Source organism: Eschrichtius robustus, chromosome 3 (genome assembly GCF_028021215.1).
Source record: "Eschrichtius robustus isolate mEscRob2 chromosome 3, mEscRob2.pri, whole genome shotgun sequence".
NCBI classification, from domain to species: Eukaryota; Metazoa; Chordata; class Mammalia; order Artiodactyla; family Eschrichtiidae; genus Eschrichtius; species Eschrichtius robustus.
Genome location: NC_090826.1, coordinates 133755401 through 133777271, shown reverse-complemented (window position 1 = coordinate 133777271; position 21871 = coordinate 133755401). Strand labels below are relative to the sequence as shown.

Below are 21871 nucleotides of genomic sequence, written 5' to 3'. Positions count from 1 at the left end.
TGTTATCAGAAGAGGGTGATACAGCAGAGCCAAATGGGAAGGGCACTGGGGTGAAGAAAAGATCCCCAAAGTACCCCCGAAGAGAGAGAACCTGAAGAGAACTTGCATACCGCTCCTGGTTGGCCAGACAATACCTTGAAGCTTGGCTGGTGGGACACAGGAGATGCAGCAGCGTTTCAGAAAGTTTGTTCCCTCTGAGCAGGAGAAGTTTGCATAGTTCACCAAAGACTGGTCGGGGACACCACAGTCAAGGGGCATGCAGCTCACAGCCCGGTCCCAGTGCCCAGAGGAACATGTGAGCAGAATTTCCTTCTAGAAACAGAAAATTTTCTGCTGTCAAGGTGACATAAAAAGGCTTATCAAAACAGTTGCCAGGCTTTGAAAGAGTCCTGATGATTATTTGTGCAAACGTTCACAACAGGCAAAATTAGTTTGCCTTTCTCCCTCTTTATGCCTTATTGTCTTAGTGTACTATCTCACACTACCCAGGTATGTTGTTAATGGAAGGCAAATGTTAGTGTAAGGGAATCCTTAAATGAAGACACTCCTCCAGGCCAACTCTTGGCTATCCTCCACGTGCTTCTCCAGACCACTCTCTACCCTTCCCCACCTTGCCCTGGGATGCTGGCTCCTGTAGATTTCATGCCTCTGACTTGTGTTTGGTTTAGCACCCAGGGCAACGCTGGCAGGAGACTGGAGAGGGAGCGAGGCAAGGGAGGTCAGGGTGCTGATTCTTGCTACTCCCTCCCTAGGGGTTGCTGTAGGTTGGCTGCACCCTTTGGCAGCGATCTCCACACACCTCCTGCACTCTCTTCCCAGGGGTTCTGCTAACTGCTCCCTATATAGTCAACTCTTCAGGCCTACAGGGGCTATCACCCCTTCACCCTGGGATTCTGCACCATCTCCCTGTAATTTCCTATATCCTGCCCCCACCTTTAGAAGTGGTCCCTTTACTGAAGTCCCTCAAATTGCCCACCTTTGAGTGTGTCATCTGTTTCCTGCTGGGACCTTTACTGATAAGCCAACAGACAGTGCTACTAAACATAACTGTCTCCTCTGAGAATGGTGCCTAGGCTTTAAGAACAGCTGAGACTTAATGCACACGGGCATCTTCCAAACTTTGTAGTTAAATTTGAGAGATTCCAGCTGTTTCCCTGGGCCTGCGGGTTCTGTAGGGGAGCCCTAGAGTTCATCATCATGAAATAAACGAGGAGACATTTTTTGAACACCTAGAAGGGCCAGATTCTTTGCTAGGTTTGGATAAACAAGACCCTCAAGGAGCTAATAATCTACCAGCAGAGCAAATCATAGGTTGGAGCAGTGTATCAGAAAACAATTGAAGGGGGGAAAAAGGGAAAGAAGGAGAAAGAGAAAGAGGAAGGGAGGAAAGAACGTAAAAAAGGAAAATGTAGGAGATATATTTTTGTTATATTCTACTTCCTTCTGTAATGATTTGAGAGAATATAATACAAAGAATGCAAATGATAAAATGAAAGAAGTAGAAAACATGGACCAAGGAGAAAGAAAATATAAGTTGCCGTTAAAAAAAAATACAGCGATATAATATATGCATGCTTGTTTTGTGGTGGTGAGATAGCCCTACAGGGGCTGGAGGAGGGATTGCCCATACTTGGGTAGGAGGGAGAGGGTTTGGGGGGAGGTTCACAGGGTAGGTAACTCAGGAACTGGCCTTTGAAAGATGAGCGAGACTTCCCAGCAGCAGAAGGGAAGCAGGGAGAAGAAAGTATTCAGAGTGAGGGGAACAGGCTGAGCAGGCACTCAGAGACCTGGATGTTCATGGCTTGTTTGGGAGAAAGCACAGCCGTCATTCTAGCCAATGGGTTACCAAAAGTCAAAGGGAGAGTGGAGAGATTCTGCGGCTCAGCCAGCCATCCCAACAGGAGACCACAGTGGCACCGAAGCCAAAGGTAAAATGACTGGTGAAAGCACCTGTCACCCCTGACACCCACTCTTGGCTGGCTGCTCCTCGCTGCTTTCCAGTGTTTCCCTGTTGCCTGCCAGAAGAGCCCAATTCAAAGCCAGACACATTTTTCTGTTTAGTTTAAGTTATGGTGTCAACAAAAAGCAAATATCCCCACTGTCTTGTGATCACGAGCCAGGATCGTATAATCTGTTTAGTGGGGCCAGCCTTGGGTGACAGGAGTGGTCAGCTGGAAAGCTGTGTTTGCTGACTCCACCATTTGGTTGGCAAAAGGTGAGCTCCCACCTTCCTTCTCCCAACTCTGTCCCTGCCACACTGATCACAGCCTGGAAGACTGGCTCAAACCACAATGATCACTTAAAGAATGTCTCTCAAACTCTGCATATATTGCCTGGTTTTTCTCCTGGCTTCATTAGGTATTAACCATTTTGTCTTGAATTTGTTCCTAATTTTAATGAATTGCAAACACCATCTTTTCTTCTCTCCCCTTCTTTACCTATATCACACAAATGTATTTAGTTCCTACTTTGTTTTTGTTCTTTTTCCTTCTTTCCATCTCTTTTCTAGTGTGAGTTAAGCTGAGTCAAGGGCAGGTGATAAGAGTTCTGCCTTTCTCACCAAAGCATCATAGACCAAGGAGTTGGTGCTTCAAGGTATGTTAAACCTGTCTCTCTCTATGCAGAACCTAAACCACCTGAAACCAAAGATTGTGTCTTTAAATTCTGACCATGTCTAAGCAAGTGAAATTCTTCCACAGATCCACAACCTGCTAAGCAGTCAACTGGTACAAGATGAAAACAATTCCAATCTTCCAAACCACTGATACCTGACTAACCAATCGTGATTCCACTCTTCCCTCATCATAACTCATCTTTCTCATCTTCTTCTCAAGCATCATTACCTTTGGCCTAATGCATCCTGTCTCTATCTCATATTGTGCTCATGTTTTCTAATGGTTGATTTCAATTTTCAAGTTCCTCTGTAGAGTATTGAAAGCTCTCTAAAGGAAAAATGGAAAATAAAATTCTTAGTTGAGAATACATTATCACGCTCATCATAATGGCAGCTTTGCAGAGAGCTAGGTGCCTACCATTTTGCTAGAAGCTGATAAATTATGTCTAGTCAGTCATCAAAATAACCCAGTGACTGAATTGGGCGATTGGGATTGACATGTATACGCTGATGTGTATAAAATTGATGACTGATTAAAAAAAAAAAAATAACCCAGTCACATAAATCCTTCTGATTTAATTATTTTACAAATGTGGAAACAAACTGAAAGTGGTTAGTTTCTTTTGTGTGTTTGTCTTTACCTAAATTACACACCTACTAAACAGTGGAGTCAAAATTTCATTCCAGGTCTGTCTCTCAAACCACACTCTTCATTAATATATTCTACTACCTTCAGATCACCTTGAAATCTTCAAGTGGTGCATGGTAGCTTGTAGAAATTTGGAAAACTCAGTTAAAGCTAGAATCATGATATAATCCCCACCTCAGTAACAGAAGGAAGAAAATCAGATGCTTTCCTCCAGTCTTCTTGTAAGGAGGGCTGGCGGGGGCGGGGAAGGGGGGAGGTGTGGGGCAGTCAGACAATGAACCACAAACAAGCTGATTGCAAACTATCTTGCCTGCAAATTGTGGACAGGTCTAAACTGCAGCATTCCCATTTTGAAGCCAAAAGTGGGGGGGGTCATAATTTCTGATAGGAAGATAAAAAAGCAAGGGAGAAGGATGGAATAAGTGTTCCTATCTACTGCCCACCTGGAGAGAAACTGACACCCTAGTTAATGGAAACTGCACCTGTTCTTATATATACCTTGCATTTCTATAAAGCCATGCTTCTCCTTGCTTGTTAGATTCCTCATTTTTCCTTTCAGATGATTTAAAAACACGTGCCTTTCCCCCATCCAGCCAGGGGGAGGAACATGCCTACTGTCCCTCCCCAGGGGCTTGGTCCTGATAACCACGGGTTTCCAACTCACCTGCATGGGCCTGAGGTACTGCCCACTGCTGGCCTGAAGGGCAAACCCCCTTTGACAGGTGATAGAGCACTTCATGTGACCTGGGCCACCAGAGGTACAGTTCACCACTTCCGCGTGATCTAGCAGCAATGGCACACAGCTGCCCTGCTCCCCACAGGGCCGATGGACACAGCTGGAGATGACAGAAACAGAAGTATCTTAAACTGACTCAGAACTGATAGGCAGCAGCAAAGGCTTTGCATCTCCCTCTGGGAAGTGCCTCTAAACCAAAGAGAACATTGTTTCTCCAAAACCTACATTAAATTCATTACTTCCTTCTATGTGACCTGGAACCATGCAACATAAAATGAACAAGAACAATATCATCTACGAAACGATTATGAACTGGCTTTCTATGGCTCTTCCAGGAGGACAAAATGATGGTGGAACAGGTGGGGAGCGTGTCTCAAGAGCTCTGGATGGCATCAGAAATGAATAGATCAGAGGAGAATCCTTGAAATATTTCATAACCAGTACTCTGGGCCCCAAACAATCAGAACAGACACAGGACAAAGGTCAGGAGTGAATCCTGGAGGCTCCTGGTTGTGTCAGGCATTAAACTTTCTGTTGTCCGATCACAGGTTTGTCGCAGGGAGCCCTGTAGGAAGGGCCTGGTTGTTTGAGATGGCAGAAAAAGCAACATTTATTTACTGATTGGCATGGAAATATTTTTGACAGCTGGCATACACCACTGAATATCAGCACCGGCTAATCAGAAATTGAGCCCATGGCAGAAAGAGGAAACTCACACATATCAGATCCCTGCCACATGCCTGGCATTGTTCTAGATGCTTCCAGGACATTATCTCAGCAGAGGAGAACTGCTGTCCAGATCTCAAGGGCTAGTCAACTGGGAACAGGAGGGAGAGTTAACTCCCCAGGGTTTGGGGAGACTCTGCTGGGACCATAACAGCAGCAAGGTTGGAACAGAGATGGAACTAGAGATTGTCATACTGAGTGATGTCAGTCAGACAGAGAAAGACAAGTATCATATGATATCGCTCATATGTGGAATCTAAAAAAAGAGTACAAATGAACTTACCTACAAAACAGAAATAGAGTTACAGATGTAGAAAACAAATTAATGGTTACCAGTGGGTAAGGTGGGGGAGGGATAAATTGGGAGATTGGGATTGACACATACACACCACTATATATAAAATAGATAACTAGCAAGGACCTACTGTGTAGCAAAAGGAACTCTACTCAGTGCTCTATAATGGACTATATGGGAAAAGAATCTAAAAAAGAGTGGATATATATATATATATGTATAACTGATTCACTTTGCAGTACACCTGAAACCAACACAACATTGTAAATCAACTATACCAAAAAAAGAGTGGAGGGGCATGCAACAGAGCCAAAAGAGGGTTACCCTCTTATCAAGGCAGAACAACAGAGATTAGAATTTAGAGCAACTGCCCCCAGGCTGTGTGAATTTGAATCCTGGATTCACCATTTACTACTACCTGTATGATTTGGTTATTTATTCCCCAGTATTTCAGCTCCTTCCCCCATGAGATGGTGATAATAATGGTGCATATTCTACAGGGTTGTTATTGTTCCTGGGTTAATTCTCTCTACTGCTCCACTGCAAATGGCCCAAGTCCCACCTTCAGTGGCCTGTTTTTTATGAACCAGCCACATGTTTTAGTTTTCCCACTTCTGTACTTTTGCTCAATTTGTTGTGTTTTCTAAAAGGCTTTCCTTCTCCAAGAAGCCCCTCCAGATATCTTCCTCCCTCGAACCTCCCAGGGAAATTTAAAAAATAACTCTTCTAACACTTCTTTTACTCTATCTTGTAGTATAGTCATGTATGCATTTGATTGTTCTTCAGTTAATTTATCCATCCTCTGATCCACAAGGCAATTAGTATCTGTCTCCTAAATGCTGTTGAATCTCCCAACTAGATTATGATATTCTTGAAGACAAACTGACTCCTACCCACTTTTGTATTCACCATACACCTCATTGTAGGAGTTACAAGTGTCTGCTGAATTAAATTTGTTCATATCATAGACATCAAAGTAAGTCAATGGCTATCAAAATGGTAAATTTGTTAAATTTTATAGTGATAGGTGGGGATATGAAATACAAAAATATCATTATCAAACAATGATGGAGGATGGGAGGGAGATGCAAGAGGGAGGAGATATGGGGATATATCTATACGTATAGCTGATTCACTTTGTTATAAAGCAGAAACTAACACACCATTGTAAAGCAATTATACCCCAATAAAGATGTTAAAAAGAAAAAAAAATGTTCCAACCATCTTGCCCTACTTATTCATTCATTCATTCATTCATTCATTCATAAACATTTACTGAGCACTTAGCATTGGCAAGGCATCGGTCTTAGCACTGGGGATAAAATAAGTATGCCCTTAAAGAACTCATAGTCTAGTGGTGTAGAACAACAAGATATTTTCTTATATTTTCTTGCTCATGATGTTTTTGCCAATGGTACTAAATATTAGTTAAAATGACTCCCTGAGTCTCGTCATCATTAATTTGTTCTGTTTGCCCTTGAATTGTGTTAGCGGCCAACGACCTTATCAAGGAGCTGGGCAACAATATAAGAAAGTGGAAAATAGGGGCTTCCCTGGTGGCACAGTGGTTAAGAATCCGCCTGCCAATGCAGGGAACACGGGTTTGATCCCTGGTCCGGGAAGATCCCACATGCCAAAGAGCAACTAAGCCGCGTGTGCCACAACTACTTAGCCTGCACTCTAGAGCCTGCAAGCCACAACTACTGAAGCCCGCGCGCCTAGAGCCTGTGCTCTGCAACAAAAGAAGCCACCGCAACGAGAAGCCTGCGTACCAGCGAAGAGTAGCCCCCGCTTGCAGCAAATAGAGAAGGCCCGCGCGCAGCAACGAAGACCCAGCGCAGCCAAAAATAAGTAAGTAAATAAATAAATAAAAAAGAAAGTGGAAAATAAAATGTCATTGAATTGAACATACTGCCTTGAAATAATTGAGAATTGCTTTAAAAAGCACTAGTCCAAAAAGTATGGATTTGATTCGAATATGCTAAAGTTGCTGCCCCTGATCTTGTACCCATTGGGGTTTAAGTTACACGTCAGGGATTTAAGTTATATGTCAGTGACATTCTCATTTCTTTTACCTATGCTTATTAGGTATAGGATGGAAGAATTGGAGTTGAGTGGTATGAAGGAAACTTCTTTACTCCTTTAAGCTCTGATTATTCTCTGCGAAGGTGTAGTATTCCCTCAGAATCACTCCAGGGAGCCTGATGAAGGGAGGAATATATGAATTGCGGGGGGATGGTTGTTAATTGTCAGCATGGATTCTCCAAATCCAATGCTGCTAATTAGGTATGCAATACAGGAAACAAACCTTTGTCTCCGAGTCTTTATTCAGCCTAGCTGGATAAGGAATCTGAAACCTGACGGTCCTACATGGAATGAGATCAGAACACCTCGTTAGTGATGCTAAAGAACTTCAAGTTCCATAGATACTACATGCCCTTGATGTACACAAAACGTAATATTTCTTCAGCGTGTTAAGCAGAGAAGACTGGAAAACAGAGAGTCATTAACAGTTCTGGTTCATGTCAGCTCACTGCCAAGAAATTAATGTGAAATAATAGCACGTGCTATTTTCCAGTGACTCCGTCCAATTCATCCATGTCATCACTGAGGACAAATACGTGCTGAGATAAGACACAAAACAAATACTCTGAATGAGCCTCCTTCCATCAAGATGGTGTTCCATTAACTACTGTTGCTATGACTACCAGTATGAAAAGTCCATCCAGCCTTGGCAGCAAGGGAGGAAGAATGAGACAGGGGATGATAGAAAAGAGGGAAAGTGGCATGAAATAAGACCAAGACAAAAAAAAAAAAAAAACAACTATCAAACCCAGACCTGTTTATGAAGTGAGAAATGGTTTTAGGGCAGCTGCTGCAAATTCTTTCACTAGCTTATATTTCCATTTGCTTCCTTTTTAAGGAATTTGTTTTATGAGAGTGGTGTTTGTCAGGTCGTTAGCTTCTGATGGCATCTGTTACCAATTGCAGACTTCTCTCCTTTGCACCCCATCCCCAAACCCCTTTTTGTGTTTCTCTTCCACTACAAATACTGCTTCTCTGAGTGAAGTTTCTGTGTTCTCCGTTTTCCCATGCTCCTGATACATTCTTCTTTCTGGCTACTGTTACTTTAAGCCACAATATCATAATGATAATGCTGATAGTAAACATAATTAGTCTCAAAACTTTTCAAAAGCTTTCTTCTTATGGTCTTTGGACAAATGTTAATGAAAGTGGCAGCAGTGAAGCCTTACAATGCCCCAGAGAGATGGGAAGTTAGGTATTTATCATGGTTTGACATACAAGGAAGCTAAAGCTGTTTGAAGACTGTCTGGAGGCTTCACAGCGAGTCAGAGGAAAATCCTCAGGCTGGATCTCAGAGCCCTCACTCTCGGGGCCAGCCTAGACCACCAGGCCATCTCCCTGGCGATGAGGTGGATCTCCCGTTGCTTTCTTCTCCATTCAGGAGCTAGCATCATTGGCCAGGATGAGCCTAGAAGCTCCTCAGCAGGGTAGTCAGGGGGGAAAGGGTAGAATATTAAACGGTTGGTCTCAGTTTTGAGCAGTTTTCTTTTAAATGAGAGCAAATCAAATTGGCAATTTTTGTCCAGCTGCCATTGTCTGCATGATGCCCTGCTAAGTGTGTTTCTTACTTTGGCAACCACTTCTCACCCTTCCACCCATCTTTTTCCAGACCTTTCCCCACACCCCATCACAATGTGTTCTCAGGTAAGGATATGATGCAGCCAGTCAGATGTGATTCACAGGTATTTCCATTTTGACAGGAGACAAAGTTTGAAGGCAAAGGAATGAGTTTTTCATGATAGAATTTTAAGTCAGTAGGCCCTTTAGAGGTCACATTATGTAGATGGTCACCTTACCCATCATTCTAGCTTTGCTCTTTGTCTCTCCACTTCCCCAATAAGCCTCTACTCTCTCTCTTCTTGTCCTCACTTCCGGAAGCCATTATGTTTGAGGGTTTTAAAAAATGCTTTCAATAGAGAAATCCCTTTTCAAAATGTATGTTATCCCTGGGCTATCTTCTTGCATATAACCTGCTCGTGGGCACCCAGGCACACTCCTAGCACCGTCCTACCAAAATGATGTGAGCGCTTCCTTTTCGTTTGGGCCTCTGCGTGATGCCTTGGGAAACCTCTGTTGGCAGAGTTCCATAAAAGAATGGCCCTCATCTGCCACAAGGCAGACTTTGTCAACCATAGTTGTATATTTGACTCACTTAGAGGCAGCATTTAAAAAACATAGATACCCAGGCTCTGATCCCTGGAGATTTTGATTCTGTAGGCTTGTGGTGGGATCCTCACAGCTGTGATTTTATTTTAAGTTTCAAAGTTTTTGATGCTCACCAGGAGTGAAACCCAGCACCATAAAGATCTGGGTATGTGTAACCTGAAAGATATGTCAACAAATTCCATAGGCCAAGACTATAAAATAACAAATGCTGATTCCAGAAGGAGAAACTCGTTCCACTGTTTCATCATTATGCTTTAATGTTTTCAGCACAAATTATCACGTGGGAGTCATAAGACAGATCAAAAGTATAAAACATTTCCCCCATTCTGAAGAATCTTTCAATACGGCTGAAGAGAGAAAATAATTAAATCATGTGGTACCGATTATAAATCCATGGCTGTTCCAGAGAAAGTTTTATCATTGGATATGATTTGACCTCAATAAATTAATAGGATTTGGAAAGGCAAAAGAGATATGCCAGAAAGATACCTCCAATGCTTTCCAGATAGAACACAAAGTAGCACTCTAAAAACCTAGACAAAAATCACCATTTCCTCTCCCTGCCACTGAGAACTGAAGAAAATTCAGTAGGGGCGGGGCTCTTAAATTCTGACTAACAAATTTAAAGAACCTATACGGAAAAGAGTCAACATCGATATTTGACGATAGACTTAGAGGCAAGTCCCCCAAATCTTCCCCTACCTTTCAGTGATTGGTGAGGAGCAGAGTAAGGCTACCATCAGAAAGCAGACATCATTCTCAGCAGAGACAGCAGACAGACTCACTAACAAACCTACCATGAGCTGTGCCCCAGGGCATGCCAAATCAGGCACATTTAAAATTTTTCCATTGCTTGAGGCCACTAGAGTGAAGCTGGCTTCACTTCCAGCCAAGGTCCACATTTGGGAAGCTGGGGAGTTCCTAAGGAATGGGTGAAGTCCTGGCTGTTCTGTCCACAGCTTGCTCACAGCTTTGGTGTAAGGTTCCCTTGAGGGTCTGTGCCACCCTGGAGGAATTGCAGAAGGCTATGACACTATTCCACTATTCAGAATCAATAGTGAAACCTTATTTCTCCCATGTAAGAGCTGATGGAAGTTATGCACTAAAGACCCCATTTCTTGCACGTGACAGATGGAGGGTGGGGAAGACCTCTGAAAATGATCTTAGAGGAACCACAGTTTGTTAAAACTAAAATGGACCTTAAAGATAATTCAACCCTAGTTCCTCATTTTAGAGATGAGGAAATTGAGCCCAAAAGAAATTATGGGATATTCCAGAACTTCCTACCACACTCAGACTACAATATAATAACAAAGAAACATTTAATTAAGCTTTAGATTAAACTCAAAATCAGGTTAACATCAGCTCATGAACTTTTCTAAAGTCAACGTCCCACCCTCCCTCAGGCATCCAACTTGATATCTGGAATCTAGATTAGTTTAGGAGAAACTTCCTGGCATCTGTATCATACTTTTTGAGAAATAGCATGGTGTGATGGAGAAAGTAGTAGATCAAGGCCAATGTGACTTGGGTTCAGGTCTTGGCCTGTCCCTGCTTAGCTCTATGACATTGGGTAAGTCTCTTAACCACTCTGGCCTTTTGTCTGCAAATTTGTAAAATGATGGGGTTAAACTAGGTTCTCTCAAGGGTCCCTTCCAGCTTTAACATGGTATTTAATTTTCTAGATGAGGTGATGGCGCTACTGGGGTGGGAGTACAGAAAACCCATGAATGGGCAGGATGTGGTAGAGAACCCAAAAAAAGATTTGCTCACAATCTTTCTTTCCTAGTGTAAGTTTTTGCTTAATGTCCCAACATGTAAGTTGTTTAGTTAAACAAAATATTGCAATTCATTTATCCAAGAAGTGCCACCATTGACCAAATAGCAATCCCAGTGGTTTCTGTAGAAACAACTCTTTGAAAGTTACATAGTAAAAGAGGATCAGATTTCTCTCCATTCCTCCAGTTTGTTTTACCGATTCTTATGGAAGTAAGAGGGTATGGGCTAAGAAGAAATGTATGCTCTGGGTTTGTCAGCAGACGGAAGTAATATGTACAGAAAGTAGAGTGGATTGGAAGAGATGGAGTCCTCATTAATCTTCCCACCACCAACAGCAAAACCAAATAATAATAATAATATCCATCCTTAGAGAGCTTTGCTGTTTCTCCAAACAAATACAAAAACATATGGCCTCCATTCTGGCTCCCCATTCTACTTCCTCCTCACTACTGGCTCCATCTTTGCTTTGTAGGACAAGAACCAGATTAAATGTCAAGTACATTTCCATCAGCCTTCTTGGGCAGAACGAAGCTGGTACTTTGAGGGGTTTTACTGAAAGGTCATACTGACTAAGAAGGGAAAATTAGTTCAAATTCTTCTCCTCTGAAGAGTCTCATCTGATAGAAACAGAGGAATCTCAGTAATAATTCTGATTTTTCCATCACATGACAAAGAAATGAATTACTGCCCTAAGCAGACTTCTTCCTTCCTGTATCCTGGGAAAGTGGAGGTTTTCTCTGCCCCTCTATTGAAGTCTTTGCCCCTAAGTTGGCCCCTGAAAACATCTCTGTCAGGAGATGGCCATCTCTTCCTCGAATGTGACCTATTCAGAAGTACAAAACTGGACTCTGGTGGCCCCAGGACTAGTAATTTGCTTCACTCATTTCTATTTCTGGGCACGGTTTTTACCATGCCTGATTGTAACACTAGAAGTCCCATCCAAATGCCCCCTCTTCCTCTAAAGAAAAACAGATTTACATCACACAGCCAAAAGCACTCCCTTTCAAAATCCCTGTCTCACCAAGTTTCAGAACTGACGATTTTAATGTAGATTATAAAATATGTGGAACACCAAAGAAAGAGTCAAAACAATTTCTGGCTCACCGGCAGAGAATGTGCGCCCTAGCACAGCACCAAGGAAACATAATCACTCATCAGAAACAACAACAATAAAAATAAATATTATGTCTATATAGAATATATATAATAAACTTCTTTTCCAGTTTGCGAAGGCAGTAACCATTTCCACGTGAGGCATTTCCTAATGAGGAGTGATCACTGGAGCCCCCAGATGACCGCACTGCTGACTCCCCCTACCCACCCCACTATTCATCCCGGGGCACCAATTAAACTATTAATTCAGGAGTGACACTTCCCCAGCCATATTCATAGGCCAAGGCTGGGGAATTGTGAAACAGGTGGAGTTAAGTGAGGGAACAACATAATCCTGAGAATAAAGTTTAACGGGCATGGGGAGGTGGGGGTGGTGGTGTGATGAACTGGGAGATTGGTATACACTAATATGTATAAAATAGATAACTAATAAAAAATATGCTTGCAAAAAAAAAAACCAAAACAGTTTCATGGGCATGAGCTTCCATCTGCGGCATTCCTAGAACAGTACTTACAAGGCAGGAAGAAAGGGTAGCATGGCTTCTGTGTGGCTATATACAAGCTACGCGTTAACCGAGGTCTTGAGGAGTCGCAAGCCAGCACCTTGAATGAGCCCCAAGTTCACATATAGAAGTAGAATATAAAACACATGTTGGGCCCCTCTGGGACTCTCTCTCCCCCTTGGCTTCCTTTCCCCATAAAGTTTCTGGACTCCCCAACAGAAGCTTCACATTGTTCCCATCATCTCGTAATTCAGGAATTTATCAGTCCTTGGTTGACATCAGATTTGGAATATTACTCTCTTCTGTCCTTTTGTTCTTCCTAGCATTCCCAAGCCTTGCAACATCAATGGCTCATTTGCTTATGGAGAAATGAAGGCCCAAAGGAGGGAAGGGACCATCCTAAAATCGTGTGGTGAGACTAGGTGATGCGGCCAAATGTGAGAGGCAGGGGTCTGGACATCGGGCTTGCTGCCATTCTAATCGCCAGGCTTCCTCTGTCTCCACAGTTATGGCTACACAGAACCAGACATGGCCTGAGAGTCCTTGCAACCAGATCTTAGGGTCAAATCCGTCAACAGTGTCTGTCTATTTGGCAGGCTGGCAAGACGACAGAACCCTGGAAATACTGGCTTGTTTTTATTTTCTGTGCTTTCTCCACCAGCTGCCATTAATACAGACCATAAGCACAGGGCCAGCCCTGAGAAAAATTGGGAAGCAGGTGATATTTTAAACTCATTTCTCTTTTCAGCACCACTTTTCCCACTTCTCATACTCCCCCAAACTTCCAGTTACCTACACTAGATTGCATTTCAGCAGGGCTCTGGTATACTTTTGAATTGGCAAGGTCCATAAGAGAATACTTCTGGCATAAACAGTTGATAACGACTTAAGACATTTCTATTTCTATTAAGTGGTTATTGACTACTTTAAAGAGACTGCTGGAGGTTATCAGGACTTGAACAAAATAATTCCTAATTCTGGACTTTCAGACGCTGTGATAAGGCATTGGGAATGAGTGTTGTGGAGTCACTGTTTTGAAACCAGCCTTAGCGGTAGACTCCAACCCCAAGTCTTCCTAAGCTGTCTGTGCCTGTAGCCCGGAAATCTGAAACCTGAAAGCTGCCACCCAACTGGTTCTAAGAATGTATCCCACCATCTCAGACAACGTAATATTTTAATAAAGGCTATTTCTAGAGTAGTCTAGCCGTGTCCCAATAAACACCTAAATGAGACCATGCCCATGACCTTTCCATTTTTCCTCTATAACCCCATGAGAGTAAACAGTTGAAAAGACTCAAACAGCTCACTGTGCCTCCCAAAGCAGATCTGTCTTTCACCAGGCCATCCATCATCAGCCAGGAGAACCAGAATCCTCGCCAGTGGATTCTCCTCCTTCCCTCTTATTTTATGGACAAATCATTCTGAGAAAAGGAAGTTGAGCAAGAAACCTAGGGAACAATTGAGCAGCTATAATTCTTCTCTTGCTTAAGAAGCAAAAACAGATTCAATGTTAACTTGCTAAACTGCTTTGGGGAAGAAGATAATCAAATGAATAGAAATGCAATACATATTTCATTTCTATAGGGCCTTTCCCAGCAGCAAGAGAGAACACTTCCCATCATCCTGGAACATTAAAAGGAAACCCTACGCTAAATATAAAAGATAAAGAGCCAAAGGATAAGTAGATGCTTTAACCTATAGCCCCTAGCACAAGAAAGGAAGAAACCCTTTACTTTGTGAGGCTATCAAAAGGGAGGTGATTGGAATGTTTTACATAGGACTGAGTAGGGAACAGAGAAGCCTGGCAAGGTATAGGGGCCCAATCCAGGAAGAGAAGGAAGGGAAAGTGTTGGCATTTTAAATCTGAGCTCCAAATAATTGAAGCACAATAGGAATTGGTAAAGCAGCAGCAATGAGGGTTCCAGGGAATAATGAAGCATGAAGCAGAATGACGGATAATAGAGATGGAATGATCCTATTACCAAGACCAGGCTCACAAACTGATTACAGCAGGGATGGAATGCCAAGGCACTGAGCTGTGCTCTGGCTGCATGCCCCTGGACTCAGGCTCAGAGGCCTTATAATCTAGCCCCAGCTCTACCAGTAATCTATGGTGCAACCAAGAAGAAACATTTTTACACCTGAGGAGTCCCAACATCTTCCAAATGGAAAACACAGCCACTTGCTCCCAGAAATTCTCTGGAGGTTATAAAAGTCATAGAAGTGAATTCTATGGAAAAGGTGTTTTCCTTTCTACCACATCCCTCCACTCCCCAACCAAAATCCCATGTCTACAGTGAATTCTCCACGGACAATGGAGGGTGACCCAGAAATCCTCTATACTTGACTTACTGATGAAGGCACTATCTTGGTCAGCAGATCCACCTTTTCAAGATTAGCTTTCTAAGGCTAAAGACATCTTTTGTGTCACAGCAGAGCGATGTCATTCAAAGGGGAGATCTGAAGAGGCAAGGCAGCTGAGGGGAGCCAGCCTGAGATAGCATTAACCCTGCGTGTTACCAAAGTTCGTAAATCGCAAATGGAAAGATATGAGTTATTTGGTGGTAGCTGACTGTTGGCTTTTCTCCTTGAATTATTAATTTTTTACAGTCCCTGCTTCAGGAAACAGAATCTGAAGAACAGAGGCTCCACAGAGAAAACAAAAGTGACTAAACTAATATACATGTACACAAATTTGCAGGTCTCTGTGCATCCTGAGGCACTTCAAACCAAATCAGCTACACACTATTCTTTGATTACTCATTTTTTAAAATGAATTTATTTATTTATTTATTTTTGGCCGCGTTGGGTCTTCGTTGCTGTGCGCGGGCTTTCTCTAGTTGTGGCGAGCGGGGGCTACTCTTTGTTGTGGTGTGTGGGCTTCTCATTGCGGTGGCTTCTCTTGTCGTGGAGCATGGGCTCTAGGCGCTCTGGCTTCAGTAGTTGTGGAGCACAGGCTCAGTAGTTGTGGCGCACGGGCCCAGTTGCTCCGAGGCATGTGGGATCTTCCCTGACCAGGGATCGAACCCGTGTCCTCTTCATTGGCAGGCAGATTCTTAATCACTGCGCCACCAGGAAAGTCCCTACTCATTTTTAATTACCTGATTCTTTTCTTTACACAAGCATGATTAACAAAACATGGCAGGTATGTTAATTATGTCAGGCATTATGTCAAGTATAAAAGAGTTGGAGGCTGAACTCTCACTGATGTCCACAGTAACAGCCTAATAGTAAATGTTTTTAACGCAAAAGATAAATTCTGCTTAAGAGCTGTGGCCTTGAATATAGAATCATACGAAAGCACAATGTGTGTGTTCATTATTTCCTCTTGACTCAGACTTTATGTGCTCATGCTCAGTTTGCTTTAAGTAAAGAGGAAAAGTCCAGATTTATGCAGAAAAGATAAAAGGAAAGAAAGAGAAGAGGAGAAAATCTGGGGATGATACTGGTCTTTACAAAAATATTTATATTTTACTTCAAAAATAGTGTCTTTCTGAATGGCACAATCATTTAAAAAGTTAAATCATTTTAAAATTTAGTTATATAATTCAATGCACATTAATCTTTACCAAAAGATTGCCTTGTGTAAAATAAAATACATACACACACACACTTACACATATATAACCACATTTTACTAGACCAAAATTGCTAAATAAATTAACCCTCAATTGTCCTACATTATGAAAAGGGTCAGAATGCAGATCATTTAAATAATAAGCACATTTTTTATTTTTAGATTTTTAAAATAATTTTATGATTTTCTAGGAAACCCAATTGATATTACTGATTGTTTTTCACTTTAATGAACACTGTAACAATTCTGGTTGAGCTATTGAGAAGGTGGCTGAGGCTTAGGAAAAAGGGAAAATGAACTTGGGAATAAAATGTGGAAATGGATCAGTCATAAAGTGGATGTGGTGGGCCTAGATAATGTAGTATCGAGAGGACATTCTCTGGTAAAAGGCTGTTTAGATAATCTACCTACCAAGAACTGGGGAATCCCTATAAGAAAGACCTTGCTTTTGGAATCATTGTTCTTCCCTCATGCTTTTTTCCTGCATGCAAATTCCTCACATGTCCCTTGTGACCCAAGCTGCCTAGTAAGTTGAAACTACATCAGTACAGTGTGTGGCTCTATCAGGCCATGAGACACATGCAGTGAGATCCTTGTAACTCCAAGGTCTAGGCACACAGTCAACTAGTCCAGCCTAACATATATTGGTGGACATTATTCCAGCCTCTTAGAATCCACAAACTTGTGTAATTCTCTCAGCTTGAGTGAGGGTGGGACCAGTGACTTACTTCTAACCAAATGAATATGGCAAAGGTGACAATGTCACTTCTGAGTACACAACCTAAGATTGAAAGGTACTCTTGCTGAGAGACTCTCTCTTTGTGGCTTTGAAGAAACAAATTGCCAAGTGTGAGCTGCCCCATGGAGATGGCTACGGGGTAAGGAACTAAGGACAGCATCTGTGCAACATGCAGCAGGAAACAGGCCCTCAGTCTGGCAGCCTTTTGGGACCAAATGCCTACAGAGGACCCAGTTAAGCCTGGCCTAAAATCTTGAATTTCAGAAACTATGAGAGTATAAATGTGTATTGGTTTAAACTGCAGAAAACTAATACATACATAAACCAGGCTTTAAATTGTAGTCTTCCTTCTGGCTTACCTGTACTTCTAATCTCCAAGAGAATGGAATATTTCTTTTCTGATTTTCTCTCCTCGAGGAATAAGATTCTTTTTGTCTGGGCTAGGACTGCATAGGAGCTGGAGCAAAATTTCTCTTTTTCTAATGACCCCGAATTCCCTAGATTCTGCCCATAAAATTGCCCCACTAGATAATTCATTTCCTGAACTTTTCCAAAAGTCCAAAATGTCCTTACAATTTCACCATTTATTACCTACTCCATCAAATATCACCAGATCACCTGCATTACTTGGAGCCCACATCTACATTTCTTGGTTTCATGGATTCCTCAAAATAAATATGCCATTTGCATAAACATATCTAAAATACAGGTGCTCTTTAATTATTCCAGGGCCAGTTAAAATCATCTTACCGCAATCCAAATACAGTTTGAGGGAGGGTGGAAGAATTTCTTGGAGAGTAATAGACATGAGTATATTTCTTTTTTAAAATAATAAATTAATTAATTAATTTTGTTGTTGTTGTTGAGGTATAGTTGTTTTACAATGTTGTGTTAGTTTCTACTGTACAGTGAAGTGGAGTTCCCTGTGCTATACAGCAGGTTCTTATTAGTTATCTATTTTACACATATTAGTGTATATATGTCAATCCCAATCTCCCAATTCACCCCACCACCACCCCCTGCTTTACCTCCTTGGTGTCCACACGTTTGTTCTCTACCTCTGTGTCTCATGAGTATGTTTCTAAAACAGCTTTTCATTCATATAATGAAAACTTTCTTTACTAAAAACAAATTACTCTGATACTACTCTTAGTTTTGTTAGTCTTAAATAAGGTGAATTTGTACACACTGAGTCTCAGTTTCCTCAACTGAAAAATAATTCCTGGCATATTGTAGGCACTTAATAAATATTTTTTGAATGATGAATAGTCTGCCTCTTTCCACACACACACACACACACACACACACACACACACACACACCCCATATAGAATAGTTTTACAAATCAGTCTACATTAAATTTTTCAGAAGCCTTTCTTCTATGTGAAATAAAATATGGCAATGTATATACAATGTGTATACACACACACATATTCACTGTTTTACACATAAATTTTTACACAACTCAACTCTCAATTTTCCACAAAGATAAGAAGGATCAAAGCATGACTATATACAGTGAGTGAGAAAGAATGTGAGAACAAGAGAGAGAGAGAAGAAATAACTCATGTTTCCACATGGATATTCATTTTAAAAGATTAATGTCCTATTCAATTTTATATTAGAATACTTGGCTTTGATAACCTATAGTTTAAGGTAAACCTCAGAACCCACTATAGTTTTATATTTCTGGGTATCTATTACTTGTTTTCCATCTCAATCAGAATGTGTATTTATACTGAATAAGCTAAAGAGATATTTATACTTTACGTTTGCCTTGGACTTAAAATAAGTTCAAAGCACTAAAAAAAGAAAATATGCATTTCCAGTTAGGTCAGTCTACTTAAAAGTTATATTGAAAATTGGTCTTAGTATTAAAGCCAGGAACTTAATGAAAATCTTAATCTGGAACATACAAGGCAGAGAGAAGGGGTTTCTTCATGGTTATTTGACAAGATATTTTCTGCCAGTTATCAGCTTATTCCCTCTCAGTTCCAAACCTCCACCTTCATTGCCCTGCTTTGAGATACTAGAGATGGACCATGCAAATATTGCTCTTTTGCCATTTAGCACGATGTCACGTTTTCCCAGTAGACATAACTGGAGAGGCACTGCAGGAGGAAGGGGTGTTTCTTCTTGATTCCTACGTGCTTTTTCTTCTTGATTCTTCAGCTCTTGATGTCCAACACAGCCTCGGTCTAGTGGTGCTCACCCCCTAATGAGTTTCAGTGACACCCTGCATGTCCCAGCACTTCTACCAGCACTGCAGCTGGCTTCCCAGCAAAGGTACCCCAGTGAATGACTTCCCACAAAGTTTCAGCAGCACCCCAATGGGTGGCTTCCCATCAAGTTTCATCAGTGCCCAGCAGGTGACCTCCCAGAAAGTTTCAGCAGCACCCCAATGACAGCTTTCCATAAAGTCCCAATAGCACCTCAACAGACAGCTTTTTTTTTTTTGACATCTTTATTGGAGTATAATTGCTTTACAATGGTGTGTTAGTTTCTGCTTTATAACAAAGTGAATCAGTTATACATATACATATGTTCCCATATCTCTTCCCTCTTGCATCTCCCTCACTCCCACCCTCCCTATCCCACCCCTCTAGGTGGTCACAAAGCACTGAGCTGATCTCCCTGTGCTATGCGGCTGCTTCCCACTAGCTATCTATTTTACATTTGGTAGTGTATATATGTCCATGTCACTCTCTCACCCTGTCACATCTTACCCCTCCCCCTCCCCATATCCTCAAGTCCATTCTCTAGTAGGTCTGTGTCTTTTTTCCCGTCTTGCCACTAGGTTCTTCATGACCTTTTTTTTTTTTTTCCTTAGATTCCATATATATGTGTTAGCATACTGTATTTGTTTTTCTCTTTCTGACTTACTTCACTCTGTATCACAGACTCTAACTACATCCACCTCACTACAAATAAGTCAATTTCGTTTCTTTTTATGGCTGAGTAATATTCCATTGTATATATGTGCCACATCTTCTTTATCCATTCATCCGATGATGGACACTTAGGTTGCTTCCATGTCCTGGCTATTGTAAATAGAGCTGCAGTGAACATTTTGGTACATGACTTTTTTTGAATTATGGTTTTCTCAGGGTATATGCCCAGTAGTGGGATTGCTGGGTCGTATGGTAGTTCTATTTTTAGTTTTTTAAGGAACCTCCATACTGTTCTCCATAGTGGCTGTATCAATTTACATTCCCACCAACAGTGCAAGAGTGTTCCCTTTTCTCCACACCCTCTCCAGCATTTATTGTTTCTAGATTTTTTGATGATGGCCATTCTGACCGGTGTGAGATGATATCTCATTGTAGTTTTGATTTGCATTTTTCTAATGATTAATGATGTTGAGCATTCTTTCATGTGTCTGTTGGCAATCTGTATATCTTCTTTGGAGAAATGTCTATTTAGGTCTTCTGCCCATTTTTGGATTGGGTTGTTTGTTTGTTTGTTTTTAAATTTATTTATTTTTAATTAATTAATTTATTTTTTATTTTATTTATTTATTTATTTATTAATGGCTTCACCATTTATTAATGGTGTTGGGTCTTCGTTTCTGTGCGAGGGCTTTCTCTAGTTGCGGCAAGTGGGGGTCACTCTTCATCGTGGTGCGCGGGCCTCTCACTATCGCGGCCTCTTGTTGTGGAGCACAGGCTCCAGACGCGCAGGCTCAGTAATTGTGGCTCACGGGCCTAGTTGCTCTGCGGCATGTGGGATCTTCCCAGACCAGGGCTCGAACCCGTGTCCCCTGCATTGGCAGGCAGATTCTCAACCACTGCGCCACCAGGGAAGCCCTGTTTGTTTTTTTGTTATTGAGCTGCATGAGCTGCTTGTAAATCTTGGAGATTAATCCTTTGAACAGACAGCTTCTTAATGAGTTTTGATCAGCACCCCAGTGGGTGGTTTCTTGATTGCCAGTCTCAGCCTATGAAACCTCAGCAAAATTCTCTGTCGCCTAGCGTGCCACTGCTCCACCCTCTCCAATGAGATCAAAATCACAGCCTTGGAGGGGGTCGGGTGCTCTTCCTTGGATACTCTTCCCTCATCCCTAAAAGTAATGATTGTTCCCTTTATCTACCATTCTTCTATGTTAGCGTTCTCTTTACCCTTTAGTAGTTAATCCTCTGTTACTAGTTAATAGTTATTTATATTAATCTTCCCCTATTCTAATTACTGTGTCCTGACTGACTGACTGAAACAATGGAACTGGAAATGGTAGTAGGAGATAGAGTCACAAAGATAGAATTTGGGAATCTGTTTGGTTGTGCCTTTGGGCTTGAGTACAATGCTGAGCTACTTGTCAGTGGGAAATGGGATGCTAATAATCAATGACACGCAGTGGGATCACAATTACCAATTACCAAGCTATCATCTTTGGCTATTGTTGTGAAGAGCCAACTGGGAACCCAAACTCCTGCTGTACTTGACCACAGGTGTCCTGCACACCACGGCTGAGCCCATCACAGCAGCCAGAGAGAAGAAAGTACATCAAAACCAGGAAGAGAAGACCCTTTCTCCTACAGTGTGTTTCCAGAACCCTCTGTTGACAAAAGCTAACACTGTGCCAGTCAGCAAAGGATTAAATATCAATAAAATCCTGCTCTAGTACTACGAGTTAGGGAGATAAGGGTGGATTTAGAGGTGAGAAGCAATAAGTTGATTGATAACTGTCACAACTTGTAAAAGGAGGATGGTAAAAATGATAAAGATGGGAAATGGTGTGGAAACTGCCTGGGCTGTCCTCCCACCTGGTGTTTGAATGTGCTACAAACTCCACATGGATCATTCTCAGGTAATCTCACAAGAATACTCTGAGGTAATTTCTCCCTGTTTCCCACTTAAATACCAACAATACAGGAAAAATATGAAAACTCTTA

At 41.7% G+C, this 21871-nt stretch overlaps 1 protein-coding gene across 1 annotated transcript in view; it reads right to left on the bottom strand.

Annotated features, from left to right (window-relative positions):
- Positions 1-21871, bottom strand: part of PAPPA2 (pappalysin 2) — a 300507-nt gene that overhangs the window by 75085 nt on the left and 203551 nt on the right. Inside the window, exons 14-15 of the mRNA XM_068538389.1 lie at positions 3928-4099; positions 135-312 (exon numbers count right to left, since the gene is read on the bottom strand). Coding sequence (XP_068394490.1) covers positions 135-312; positions 3928-4099 — 350 coding nt within the window. The remainder of the gene's footprint in view (positions 1-134; positions 313-3927; positions 4100-21871) is intronic.